The 14,003-nt window shown below is 35.3% G+C and overlaps 1 protein-coding gene across 1 annotated transcript in view; it reads right to left on the minus strand.

The window, feature by feature from the left end:
• Positions 1–4,763: 4,763 nt before the first annotated feature.
• Positions 4,764–14,003, minus strand: part of mRpS10 (mitochondrial ribosomal protein S10) — a 31,626-nt gene continuing 22,386 nt past the window's right edge. The window contains exon 5 of the mRNA XM_081758296.1: positions 4,764–5,000. Within this exon, the coding sequence (XP_081614422.1) occupies positions 4,893–5,000 (108 nt within the window). The 3' untranslated portion in view covers positions 4,764–4,892. The remainder of the gene's footprint in view (positions 5,001–14,003) is intronic.

The following is a 14,003-nucleotide window of genomic DNA, read 5'->3' on the forward strand; positions in this document are numbered from 1 at the left end:
TCTAAGGATTTCATCGTTTCCATCCCACGTTTACCTTCTTTCCACTGAGTCGAGATAAAATAACGATATAGGCACATGATTTTTTCTTTCCTTCTTTTTACATTATAGCCCTTGCCTGAGCGTTATGCAAAAAAAAAAAAAAAAAAAAATGTATTTCGAAAGTGGAGGCCTATTACCTCAGGAAGGGGATAAATTTTTTAATTGGAAATTGAAAAAATAATTATTTTGACTATTCAATAGGCCAACATTTTAAAAATGTTTTACATACATAGCCTACATCTTTTGATTTTGTCATACTGTATTGTCTGAAAGTCTTTTTAAGATCTACTGGTCCCTTGAAATTGTAATGGACCGGCCCCTGTGGAAAACTCCACAACTCTACTATGGCCAGTCCGCCCCTGTATGTCCCACAAAAATGCCAACTCAGGAACAGAAGAAAATCCTCGTGAACTGATTTGCTTTGGTTGCTCTTTATATCCAAGAATATCATCCCAAACATAATCAGTGGAATATTTGCGGGCTTTGGGACTTTCAGGCTGAAGCCTATCCAAATTGCATGATTAAAAAAAAAAAAAAAATCTAATGTTAGTCATTCCTATGCGTATAAGCTTCAAGCCCCTCCCCACAAAAGTCTAGTAATTAAAAAAAAACTAAGCTTTTCTGAGTGAAGCCCTCCTCAAACTAATTTTCTGGATCTGCCACTCTTCGTAATTTATTTGCAAAAAATCCATTCTAGCATCTGCCTAAATAGGAAATTCGCCTAAAATTAGAAGGCAGAAGGTACCAGCAGTAGGAATTTCCTATCTAAGGGGTTACTTTGGACCGATGCAAAGTAACCGCGATTAGAGGCTGAAACCGCTTTCCCCCAGTTTTATTTATTATTATTATTATTATTATTATATTTTATGACTTTAAAACGTTTCACACTTCAATTTCAACTATTGCTTCAAAGTCCTATTATACACAGTAGTATTCTTCGAAACTGTCTTAACTTTGACGGAAATTCTTGTAGGTGGTGTCTTTCGAATTTTGTCGGCCTTTACAATAACTGCTTTCCATATCTCTACAACAAACCCACCGGGTAATTAGAACTAAAGTTAACCGCCAATATTATAGCCAAAATACAGTTAGATGTTCTATCTTACGGTGACAGTTGAAACTTCTTGTTTACATTTCATGGTTTTACCGACAGAGGACTGTGCAACACTTTTCATATTTTGTGCAAAGTCTTACGATATTAATGTTCTTATTTGTTATTACTCATTTTATGTAATATATTTCAATTCCTATATCTGGCCAGCATTTGGAGTAGATTCATTAAACCTTACCTGGCTTTTGCCCAGAGTCGTAGCTAGGAAGATGGTGAACGGGGCGGTTGCTCCTGGGGCTGAACGAGCAAGAAGAAAGAAAAGGTGTCGGAAAAGAATAAACAATGCTGCGCCCTGTAAAAGAATTGGCTCCCTATTAAATCAACATTATTGTCAGTTTGCAAAGAAATACATTTGTTAACACTTCTCTTGCTAGCTTCGCTCGCGACCCAAAATTTTCAATAACAGTCAGAACAAGTTTTTTCTTATCACTTAAAGAAAGTTATTATATACGATTTGTTAATGACAATGTAATATATAAGGTGTTGATTAATAACTTATAATGTACTTAGGAGCGTTTTCAAAGTCGGAAACGGCCAAAGTTTGAAATACGTGTTCAGCGTTGTGATGGTGATGAGTTTGCTTAGTTAATCACAGTTTTCTATCCAATCGGATTAATCACGATGGTGAGAATGAAGGTATGAAAGTGAGAGGAGTGTAGACACACACGCAAGCTCCTGTTTGTGCGGCAATACTAAAAATGAAAGTAAACAAGGGGAATAATAACATATTCGAAATCGTAGAGTAAGGACTAAAGGGATCAGAACTTAACCCAACAAATTTAGTCTTTTTCAGTGACTAATCACTACCAGTGATTTATTTTTATTCCATTGACACATGAAATGATTCCAATTCAAAGGAATTTATTTGGATTATTTCTCTATCAACTAGTTGTATCGCCAAGATATGTTTTCTATGCATACATATCAGTCGCGCTCTGTTTTATCTATCTACATACAGACAAAACAAACTTTATGAATTTCCGTTATATTTCACATTTTTTTTTTACTGTACAAGAACTAGCTTACTAACTCTATGGCCTATAGAACCCGGAGGTTCAATGTCGCTTTCATAAAACCTCTCCAATGACTTCTGTCCTTACCAACTGAGTCTAGTTTCTACTTTGTATTCCTACTTCTGCGAGATTTATCTTATTATTGTACTTTCATCTGCGTCTAGGTCTTCCTAATGGGCGTTTTCCGATTGGATTTCCAGTCAAAACTTTGAAAGCGTTCGTACTTTCTTTTATTCTCGCTACATGACCCGCCAACTTGATCCTCCTAGACTTGACCCTAACAATGTTTGGTAAATGGTGTAAATTATGTAGTTCCTCATTATGAAGTTTCCACCATTCTCTATTCCCGTTCCTCTTGGGTCCGAATATTCGTCTCAGGATCTTGTTCTCAAATACTTTCAGTCTACGTTCTTCCTCCAGAGTACGCGACCATGTTTTGCAACAATACAGAACAACAGGCATGATTATCGCTCTATAATTTTTAAGCTTCAAATTCCTAGACAGAATTCGCGACGACAAAATATTTTCAATTGAATAATAACACGAATTCCCTGCTTTCAGTCGACATTTCATTTCTTCGTGGATATGATTTTGGTCTGCTAGTATTGATTCTAGATACTTGAAATTATCCACTTTCTCAAAAATATTATTTGATACTTTGACACATCCATAATTTGCATTATTACGATCCCAGTGAACTTCCATGTATTTAGTTTTTCTGCATTTACTTCTAAACCTGCAAGCATTTAATAATGTCTCTGCATTTCTTTCAAGTGTAATAAATTCTCGTCTTTAGAAGGTTTTGAGAGCACTAATGTTGAGGATATTTGGGTTCAAATTAGGGATAGCATTAAAATTTCAGCAAGAGAAAAATTGGGGCACGCGGAAATACGTAGGAACAAATCATGGTTCGACCAGGATTGCACCAAACTAACGGAGAAGGAAAAATAGGCGAAATTGCGTTGGCTACAAAATCTGAATGGTATAACTACACTAAATTTCGCTATCAGACGGGAAGCTTCCAAAATGTTTAGGAGAGAGAAGTGCAATTTTTTGAAAACTTAAAAAACTGAACTTGAAAATACTAGTAAAAGAAAAAAATGAGACATGTTCAAGGGCATAACAGAATTTAAGAAAGGAAATGAAATGAAATTTTTGAGTTTTACGTCCCACGGTTATGCCGGTTAGGCTAAAGGAGACGGTGATGATGAGAGATGAGTGAAATGAAGAAAGTGGGAGGAAACAGGAGAACCCCGAGAAAACCCACGCACACGGTAGAATTTAAGAAAGGGTATTAATCTCGAGCGTATATATTAAAGAGAGACGATGGAATAATTCTTACTGATACAGATAGCATCTTGAATAGATGGATAGATATCTTTGACGATTTGCTTAACACGCATTTCTCTTGTGTCAACATCCTATAAAATCCTCTCAAACATTTTATTAGGAAGATTGATCCCATACGCGGATGAAATTGTTGGAGATTATCAGTGTGGATTTAGACGAATTCACTCAACTATGGACCAGATATTTACCATTCGACAATGCTCGAAAAGAAAAGGGAATACAATACCCTGGTACATCAACTACTTATCGTTACGATTCTATTAACGATAAATATTATACAACATTCTGCAGAATTTGGAATACTGAAAAAGATAGTTAGATTAATTAAGATGTGTTTAAACGAATCCCAAAGCAAATTGCGAGTAGGAAAATTCTTGTCCACGAGCTTCCTCATCGAGAATGACTTGAAACAAGGAGATGTGTTGTCGACATTATTGTTCAACTTTATTCTGAAGTACGCTATAAGTTAGGGAAACTTAGATATTGACATCATATGATATGCTGTAGAGTACTATCATGTTTCTGCTATTGAATGAATTATGAAATATATCCCGACTAGTAACAACAGAATGGTACACTGCTTCATTACAACACTAATATTAGCTGCTTTTATCAACAGTTTTCAGGCAGATGAATATATGATCACCGTCGACAAGCTGAATATCCATCATAGCCATCCCCTAAACTTCTGACGCCATCTAAAAGTCACCGTCTAATAGTGTAAAATTAATGTTGTTACCCTCCTAAGAAGACCCATCAAAAAATTTGTACAAATTAAACCCGAAAAAAAAAGTGTTACACACTTGAAAAAGAGTATTCAGCTGCGTAGTTCACATGTGTCTATGGGGATCGTCTGATGATCTATAGCTATATGAAGTGGTTCCTCACACGTACTCCGTTATGTATCTTATAGTGTTCTAACAAGGTGTAAACCACAGAGACCACTCCTCGTTTCAGCTTCATGATCCACAAACCACAGATATCATAGAATGGGTTGAACTATTCCTTTTTTTCGTTAAACGGCAGTCGGACCAATCCTCGGAGCATCAGGTTCCATTTAAACCAATGATGGAATCAAAAGATGACCGCTATCAACATATTGGATGATGGTCACTACTTCACTTCCAGTTCCAATACTGGTATCTCGTGCTTCTTATTTCATTACACACAATTTTCCCCGAGTCCGCTTACAACACCCTGTATACATCTGTATTTTTAAATATTAGATAAGAATAAATCAGAGATTAAGATAAAACGTATTTATATGTATTTTATTTGTAAACACTATATACAAAAAACTGTTTACTACATTATTGACTTATGCAATCTACAAATTACTTATTTCTTTTATAATGTCCATAATTAACGTTTGCCCTTTTTCAACTTTCTGGCAGTTCTTTCGTCTTTCCTTCAGTTTCTTCTTTCGATGAGATTGATGATTCCTTTAAGGGTTGTTTTAAGTGATCAGGAAGTTTCTCAATTGCAACCTTTAAAGAAAAATTAAAAGTAATAAATGTTCGATATTACATATAACAATCGAAAGTTCTTTTAGGAAATAACGTTTAAATTTTAAATAAACACATCAGGTCTAACATGTCAGCTTGCGTTGACCCTACCCTATCCTTAACATGCCTACTTCAATCAGCTTCAATGAGAAACTAGTTGTCCTGAGAACTAGTAGTCCACTCAATATATGGTTTGACCCCCAACAAATTGCAAGAAAAGCTTTCTTGAGTTTTTCTCATAGAAAAAAGCATTCTGAACAACATATCAAAAATTAGACGTCCACTTGGCCGCCATTTTGAGCCACCATTTCGGATTTTGTTACTAAACACCTTTCTCGGAAAAAGCAATTATATCTTCTCACAGAAGTAAGATAGAAACTTCGTTCTTGTGTCAAATTGTTGGTAATAGATAACATAATCAAGAAAAGGTGGTAGTTCTTCCAAAAAATTAGTTGTATTCGGTTCGTTATCTGTCTTAATTGGCACAGAACTATGAAACCGTTAAAGTTTCCAAAAAATCATCCGAAATGGTCGTTATAGAGTAGAATGTCCTCCTTCCATTGACAGCAAAATCATTTCTGTATCTTCAAAACTAAGCGAGCTAGACCATTTTATGTGACGAGAGAGTTGTCTTTTATAACATTGAACTCCGCCATGTAAGGCAACATGTCTTTTCTTTAAATCATGTAATACTTTAATTTTATGAAGAGAAGTATCTGAATTGTTCTTATAAATTAAAGAAAACAACTATAATAATAATAATAATAATAATTGATTGATTGATATTGAGTTCTACGTCCCGTTCAGCAGCGAGGCTATATGAGACGTGGATCTACTGATTAACGTGGAATCCGAACCACATGAACTCCCGCCGGGAATCGAACCCGGATCTCCCGCGCCAAAGGCGCGTACGCTAACAATAATAATAATTGTAATGCATATCGTAGAAGCATTACAAAGGGTGTAATTATGATAAAAATGGTGTCAATTTTACGAAAGTGTTTCATTACCAGCTGTCATGTCACTTTTACAATATGATGGTCACAAGTCATGTAATAGAATTAATAAAAATAATTGGCATGCGTAACACTGACATGTTTTTTTATACATTAAAATACAACATGTACTTTACAACTTATGTAATGTTATTTATTAACAATCACTTTTTGTTGTATTACTTTTTTCCTAATGTCTGATCAAGAATTGTCTGCAACTAAATTCCTTTTATTTGTTTATATTACGTTTATATTAAAAAACACCCTAAATTTCTTCATCACCCACAAGAGGTTTATTTGTGATGTCTTCACAGTTGCCATTATAGCAAGAGCCATACGTTGCTGTGCAATCGAGACCATATTTCTTACACGTACATTTAAGTATGATACATCCACATGAACAGCTGCAGTGAATCATTTTTAGAAGGCTGTCAGGAGCAGGTTTATTATCCATCATTATTGAAATCAGTTTGTCCCCTTCATTAATCCAACCCCACTTAGTGGGATCCATGTCTTGACTAAGACCCATCCATGTCATGGCCTGAAAGTAAGTTCGTTGTGAGTGGCATTTTATAGCAGAAGTTTTGGGATGAAAAGCGTTCGGGTGTTACAAATGAATTGGCATCCGCCATTTTTTTTCCTACCTAAATTATTCTAATGTGTCGGATTCTTTCCCACTGAACAAAGCCAACACTGCCTTATACCACACGTGATAGTAGTTTCCACAATTTTTGGAGCTGTGTTTGGAGAACAGAAAACCTGCACATTCACGCAAAATACCATCTTTTAAAATCTTTTCAAAAAACTGACTGTTCCCAATACCAAAAGTTCGTGAAGCAGTATCTGATCCAGTGAAAGTATGTGCAAATAACAGGCTTGTACGTATATCTTTCCCCAGCAAGGTCTTCAGTAATGTTGTAAACATGAACTTTCGCTTTGTCTGATCGTAGATACAGACCCTTGTTATCTATATAACTATAATAGACAAGCAATATTAGTAGAACAGTATCTTCTCCGACGAGGGTTGTTGACTGCGTAAGTGACTTAGTAACTGTAGCTTTTACAATGTCAACATCTGCATCTAACTCTTCTTGTATTACTTGAGTTCTCAGGCGCAGAGTAATCATTTTTATCAATAACTGTTTGTTGCTTCCATTGGAGATAAAGTCCTCCTTTTTCTCAGCAAATTTTGTTGCTTCCGTGACACTGACTACTATCCTTGTCTTCCTTCGCGAACGAGTACTATCCGTTGGGATAGGTTTTCCATGGCCATCGAAAATAAAGTTGCTTTTCCATATCAATCTGCAACAAAACATGCATAATGATCTGCAATGAAGCTGTAAGTACTTCCTTGAGACCATTGAAGTCTATGTATGAGGGAACCTTCATCCGAAACATACTGTTCAGTATGGGGAAAAGGCTGAAGGATGGTACCATTCGTAAGAGTAACATGCTTTCTTATGCCTTCAAGAAGTGCAGGTTTGTCGGCCTTTCTAAATTGTGGTTAGCTTCGAACAATGCAGATGAGTATGGAGAAAGCTCATATTTCATCACCTCATTTAAGTCTCCACTCTGAGACACAGCTAAGAACGTTGAAACAAAAGAGCAGGATCTCTCGTTTTGTCTTCCGATACCTTAACGACCTTTGCTGATGCAATTGTGACTGTCTTACTGTTGCATTTGTGTGCATATGAAAATGTGGACTGGACTTCCACTTGAGCATCAATGTCTTTATCGATACTGAAAAACTCATGGACGTTCACATCATTATCTGCATTTATTCCAGTTACAATCTTACGCAATGCTTCTTCCTCAGACAGTGGGGAATATAGTTCAAGCACACTACGAATTTTAGCCACATCCTCTTTATCACGAGCTATCCTTGCAGCAGTTGCCTCTTTGTGCTCTTTACTAGTAGTATATTGCATATCACAGAAGTCCTGCATGACAAAGTTGTAAGACGAGGATACAGAAGAAGACATTGTCCAGATTGCCCTTTTCTTCTCTTATTCCATTACATCTTGTTAATCCTCCTGTGGTTTTTAATGACCTTTAGTGTCTGCTCAATAAGCAAGTCACAACTTAAAAAAAAAAAGAAAAAAAAAGTTTTACGTCCCACGGTTATGCCGGTTAGACTAAAGGAGACGGTGATGATGAGTAATGAATGAAATGGTGGAATGAAGAAAGTGGGAGAAGCCCGAGGAAACCCACGCACACGGTGTTTGTCCACCACAAAGTTCACTTGGCGGGAGCAGGGTTTGAACCCGGGACCCCATGCACCAGAGGTGAACGCTCTACCACTGAGCCACCGCGGCCCCTAGGTCACAACTAAGACCAGCACAGAATTTGTTACTTCGTCTGATGACACGGTATCCCTGCATAAACTTATGATACACTTCAGGGTTAGTTATCTCCAAACTTGTCGTGGTTTGAAGGTACAGGTAAGCAGACTTTAAATAATTTTGGTGACCAGCAGCAGCAAATATAGGCAAACAAGCCGAAATAGCATGTAGGTATTTTGTCCATGACCCTGATCAATGGGTATGAATTAGCTCCCTGACTACACCCAACATCTGCGTATAGTTCAACCAAAGTTTGCTTGTCTTTGACGCCTGAGGATATTGTCACATTTTTTTATACACAGCGGAAACTATATTCATCATACAATCTGATTCAAGCATGTTGTCCACCTCTAAGTCACCCTTTTCAGCTTGACATTGTATCAGTTCTGAATGAATGTGGTTTTCAAACCCAGGTTCTGTTTCAATAATTTTGGATATGATTAAGTTTGTAAAACATTCGTTAACCATAAGATGCCCACGTAATGCAAGCTGTATTGCTTTTCCTGACATAATAAGTATGATTGTATTTTCACTGTAGACTGTTGCTAAGATCTCGTTCAGTCCACTGTCTTGCTTTAACGTACCTATAGCACCCAATAAACTTGTTAAGATATGGAAACTTCCAGGTAACAAAATGACATCTTTCACTCGAATATTCTCATCGGCTGAACTCACGATTTCAGAAGCTTTCCAAAACAATGGCTGGTCAAAACAACAGCTGGCATTCTGTATTTCGCTGCTAGTTCACAGATGAAAGTGAGAGTTGACAGAATGCATGTCTTGTCTCCAGGGTACATATCAATCATGGCCTGGATATGTACGTGAGGGTGCGACACTGCAGAAAAAAAATATTCTATGATATATTATTATTATTATTGTAGCTGTTTTCTTTAATTTATAAGAACAATTCAGATACTTCTCTTCATAAAAATTAAAGTATTACATGATTTAAAGAAGACATGTTACCTTATATGACGGAGTTCAATGCTATAAAAGACAATTCTCTCGTCACATAAAATGGTCTAGCTCGCTTAGTTTTGAAGACACAGAAATTATTTTGCTGTCGATGGAAAGAGAACATTCTACTCTATAACGATCATTTCGGATGATTTTTTGGAAACTTTAACGGTTTCATAGTTATGTGCCAATTAAGACAGATAACGAACCGAATACAACTAATTTTTTGGAAGAACTACCACCATATTTAAATATGGCGACATTATCACAAGACTGTACCACCTTTCCTTGATTATGTTATCTATTACCAACAATTTGACACAAGAACGAAGTTTCTATCTTAATTCTGTGAGAAGATATAATTGCTTTTTGCGAGAAAGGTGTTTAGTAACAAAATTTGAAATGGCGGCTCGAAATGGCGACCAAGTGGACGTCTAATTTTTGCTAATTTTTGATATGTTGTTCAGAATGCTTCTTCCTACCAGAAAAACTCAAAAAGCTTTTCTTGCAATTTGTTGGGGGTACAGCCCTAATTTTCCTTATATTTGCTGGACTATAGATGGCGTTTTAATTCATTACTGTAATTTGCTTTCATGTGTTCAAAACTATCTATAAAAGAATTGTATTATATATACCACACGATTTGCACATCTTTGTGTAAATTAAAAAGTTAAAAGATGGAAATAATTTATTCCTGAACAACATTTACGATATAGATTGAAAGTTATTTTACATTAAAAGGCTTACATAGAGAGAGCATACGGAATTAAGAGGATCTGATCATATGCTGTTCCAGGCCAATACCACTTCAGCATTCGAGATTCGAACCCGTTCTCATATACACTCAAGTCCTCTTCACGGATACACACACAAAAACAAAAAAAAAGAAAAAAAACAACACAGTAACAGTTTTGCCATTTTCTGTTCTTACGTGGTAAGATATAAGAATAACAGATAAGAAAAACAGATGGCAGCAGTGTTACTCTGTAACTGTTGTTTTTATTCTAAATTTAAGTTATGTCTTTCGTTTGAACGACTGACTTAAACCTTCTGATTACAAAATCCTGTAAAAAGCATCTATAAAGATAAAAAGATACACGAGATATACGAGATTTGTTCAAAAAGTATTGAACCTTTGGTTGGCAAAAATACATTTATTGATTTGGAAATCCGAAACACTAATTCCCTTCAAAGTAGTCTCCTTGGTAATGTACACACACTTCTTCCAGCGCTCCCGCCATTGTTGGAAACATTTCTTGGGACGCAGTTTTTGGAATGGTGAGTAACCATGCTGTCGCATTTCGCATGATGTCTTTTCTTGACTAAAAATGGGTCCCTTTTAGTGACATTTTCAGCTTGGAAAATAACCAAAAGTCACACGGAGCCATGTTGGGTGAATAGGGAGCCTGACAACACACAGGAATGTTGTTTGGCGATGGAAGCCTGAATCAAATTTCGCGAACACTCTTCTCATACCCAAAATTTCGTTCAAAATTGAATACACCGATCCAATTCAATGGTTTCCGCTTGGGTATCATCATGCTTTTGGCAAAATTTAATGCAATATCGCTGCTTAAGTTTTTCTGTGATTTTACAGAAAAAAACAAATCCGACGACCGTTCACTACACGTCTTCACTCGTTGGCCGACTGCCAGAGACTGACGCTTTCTACAGGCGGGGAAAACATTCACAACTGCGAATGAGGGTTCCCTCTACATCTACACTGAAGAAAGTCTCCCGTGCTTTATTGCTTTACGCGAAAAAAAAAGTTGGCTATTTTTTGAACACACCTCATAGTCTTAAGGTTGAATAGTGGAACATTTAGAAAATTAACTAAAAAAAGGTTGGATACTTTTTGAACACACCTTATACGTCTTAAGGTTGAATAGTGGAACATTTAAAAAAAATTAACTAAAAAAAAGGTTGGATACTTTTTGAACACACCTCATACGTCATAAGGTTGAATAGTGGAACATTTAAAAAAATTAACTAAAAAAAAAAACGTTGGATACTTTTTGAACACACCTCATACGTCTTAAGGTTAAATGGTGGAACATTTAGAAAATTAACTAACAAAAAAAAAAAGGTTGGATACTTTTTGAACATACCTCATACGTCTTAAGGTTGAATAGTGGAACATTTAGAAAATTAACTAAAAAAAGAAAAAGGTTGGATACTTTTTGAACACACCTCATACGTCTTAAGGTTGAATAGTGGAACATTTAGAAAATTAACTAAAAAAAAAGGTTGGATACTTTTTGAACACACCTTATACGTCTTAAGGTTGAATAGTGGAACATTTAGAAAATTAACTAAAAAAAAAAGGTTGGATACTTTTTGAACACACCTTATACGTCTTAAGGTTGAATAGTGGAACATTTAGAAAATTAACTAAAAAAAGAAAAAGGTTGGATACTTTTTGAACACACCTCATACGTCTTAAGGTTGAATAGTGGAACATTTAGAAAATTAACTAAAAAAAAAGGTTGGATACTTTTTGAACACACCTCATACGTCTTAAGGTTGAATAGTGGAACATTTAGAAAATTAACTAAAAAAAGAAAAAGGTTGGATACTTTTTGAACACACCTTATACGTCTTAAGGTTGAATAGTGGAACATTTAGAAAATTAACTAAAAAAAAAAAAGGTTGGATACTTTTTGAACACACCTTATACGTCTTAAGGTTGAATAGTGGAACATTTAGAAAATTAACTTAATAAAATAAAAAAAAAAAAAAGACAGCTGATACAGATTAAAAGCTAAGGCCAAACTAAATAATTTTTAAGAGAAAAATATCGACTGGGCTGAAGAATGAAAGTAGGTCTTAGGCTTACAAAGCCGTTACCCAAGTGATCTCCCAGACTTTCCCCTTAATAAAAAATAAAATAAATAAAGAAAGAAAGAAAACGCCTTTTCTGTATTAGAATAATAGAAGAATTTTCTTGTTGAAGCGTTGTATTAACAGTTATCCACTACAGTATTTCCTTCTCTTCGTGATGGAAAGAAGTAGCCTCGACGCTGACTCCTCATAAACATTAAATCAATTAATCAGTATCGTTTCCCTTTCATCTTGCTCGAAACCTTATTTTCGGGTAGGTATATTAACAATAACATTTTGACTACTTTTATTTGACTTTCTGCAGGTTGTTTGAATATTTGCAAGAACAAGAAACGTCTATTTTTCACCTTGAACCAAAGTAAATAAAGGCAAGGAATTATAACGTATCGGAAACTATAATATAATTGAATTCCTGATGTGGTTGTTTCAAAAAATAATGACTAATTCAGCACTTAGGACTGCCTAAATCTTAGGTAAAACCAAGTATTCCGTAAAAGAAGTAGCTACAATTCTTATAGTATTACGATTAAGAATTCAAAATTAAACTGGAGAAAGGCAGCTCCGATAACCAATGAAATTATATCATACACAATAATAAATTTAGTGGTGGACACAAAAATTGGTTTTTCGATTTTTAGGAAAAATGAAACCGGTGTTTGAAATTTAAGAAAAACGTTTTCGCCGAAACAGTTTCAGTTTTCTCCAAAAACCGCTTCGGGTTTTCACCGGATCCGGTTTTCTTCAAAACCGGTTCCGCGTTTTTTTTCAAAACTGGTTCTATTTCTGACCAGAATAGTGTTTTGTTGTTCTCCGGAAACCGATTCCGTTTCCCCAGAAATAGTTTTATGGTTTTCCAAAAGTTTTCAGCAAAACCAGTTTCGGTGAAAAACGAACCGGTTATGAAGAAAACGGAAATCGGTTTTGGAGAAACCGAAATGTCGGTTTTTCGGATTTTGGTTTTTCTAGAAACCGGTTTTGCCTACCCCTAATAAATATCAATTTCCTTAGAATTATAATTGTTAATAAAAAAGCGAATTTCAGAATTTCTGAAGGAATCTACTCACTTATTGTTCTACTATTCTACAGTAGAAAAAGAACAACAAAAGTTGCACATACGACAGCACTTAAAATTCATAAAGACATATTGCAGCAAAATATGGATGACGTTCGTGTTTATGTTCTTTCAGGCTTCTGAATATATTACACCTTCCTTTATTAAGTTCGGTTCAAGTTGAGAAGTGGATTTATTTATTTTCCTGCAAATATACAAGCTATACCTACAGGATGTAATATAAAAGCACTCAAAATGTTATTCTAAGTATAGCGAGATGTTTACAGGAAGGAAAAATACCAGAACAGTGTAGTAGATTACGATAAGTGTGTTTCAAAGAGGACAATTATTTTACTATTTTAATAAACAATTTGTTTGGGGAATTTATAATGAATCGAAGGCTATAAGCTAAGAATCATAAAATACTTATAACAGGGTGACTACTAGAATTCCATAATGAAATTCTGTGACTTTTTCGTGCTTTTCTTTTCCAAATCAGGACTGCTCTAACATTCTCAAGAGCGAATTTGGGTGCGAAATGGGCCGAATTTTCATGGATGCGATTTCGTAGGGTCTAAAGCCGACCAAAGACATTTTTGGTGGTGAATTTTGACGTTTTATAGAACAAAATTTTTCAGTCTATACTTATATTTGTACAGATTTAAAAAAAATCGTGACCCAAAAGCTAAATTTCGAGACTTTTTCTTGACTTTCATGACAGTTTTCTGATTTCGTGACTTTTTCATTACTTTCGTGACCGATAAACACCATGTATAAGTATATCCAGTAATATACCTTG

The sequence above is a fragment of the Thermobia domestica genome, chromosome 5, assembly GCF_964235325.1.
Source record: "Thermobia domestica chromosome 5, izTheDome1.hap1.1, whole genome shotgun sequence".
Taxonomy (NCBI): Eukaryota; Metazoa; Arthropoda; class Insecta; order Zygentoma; family Lepismatidae; genus Thermobia; species Thermobia domestica.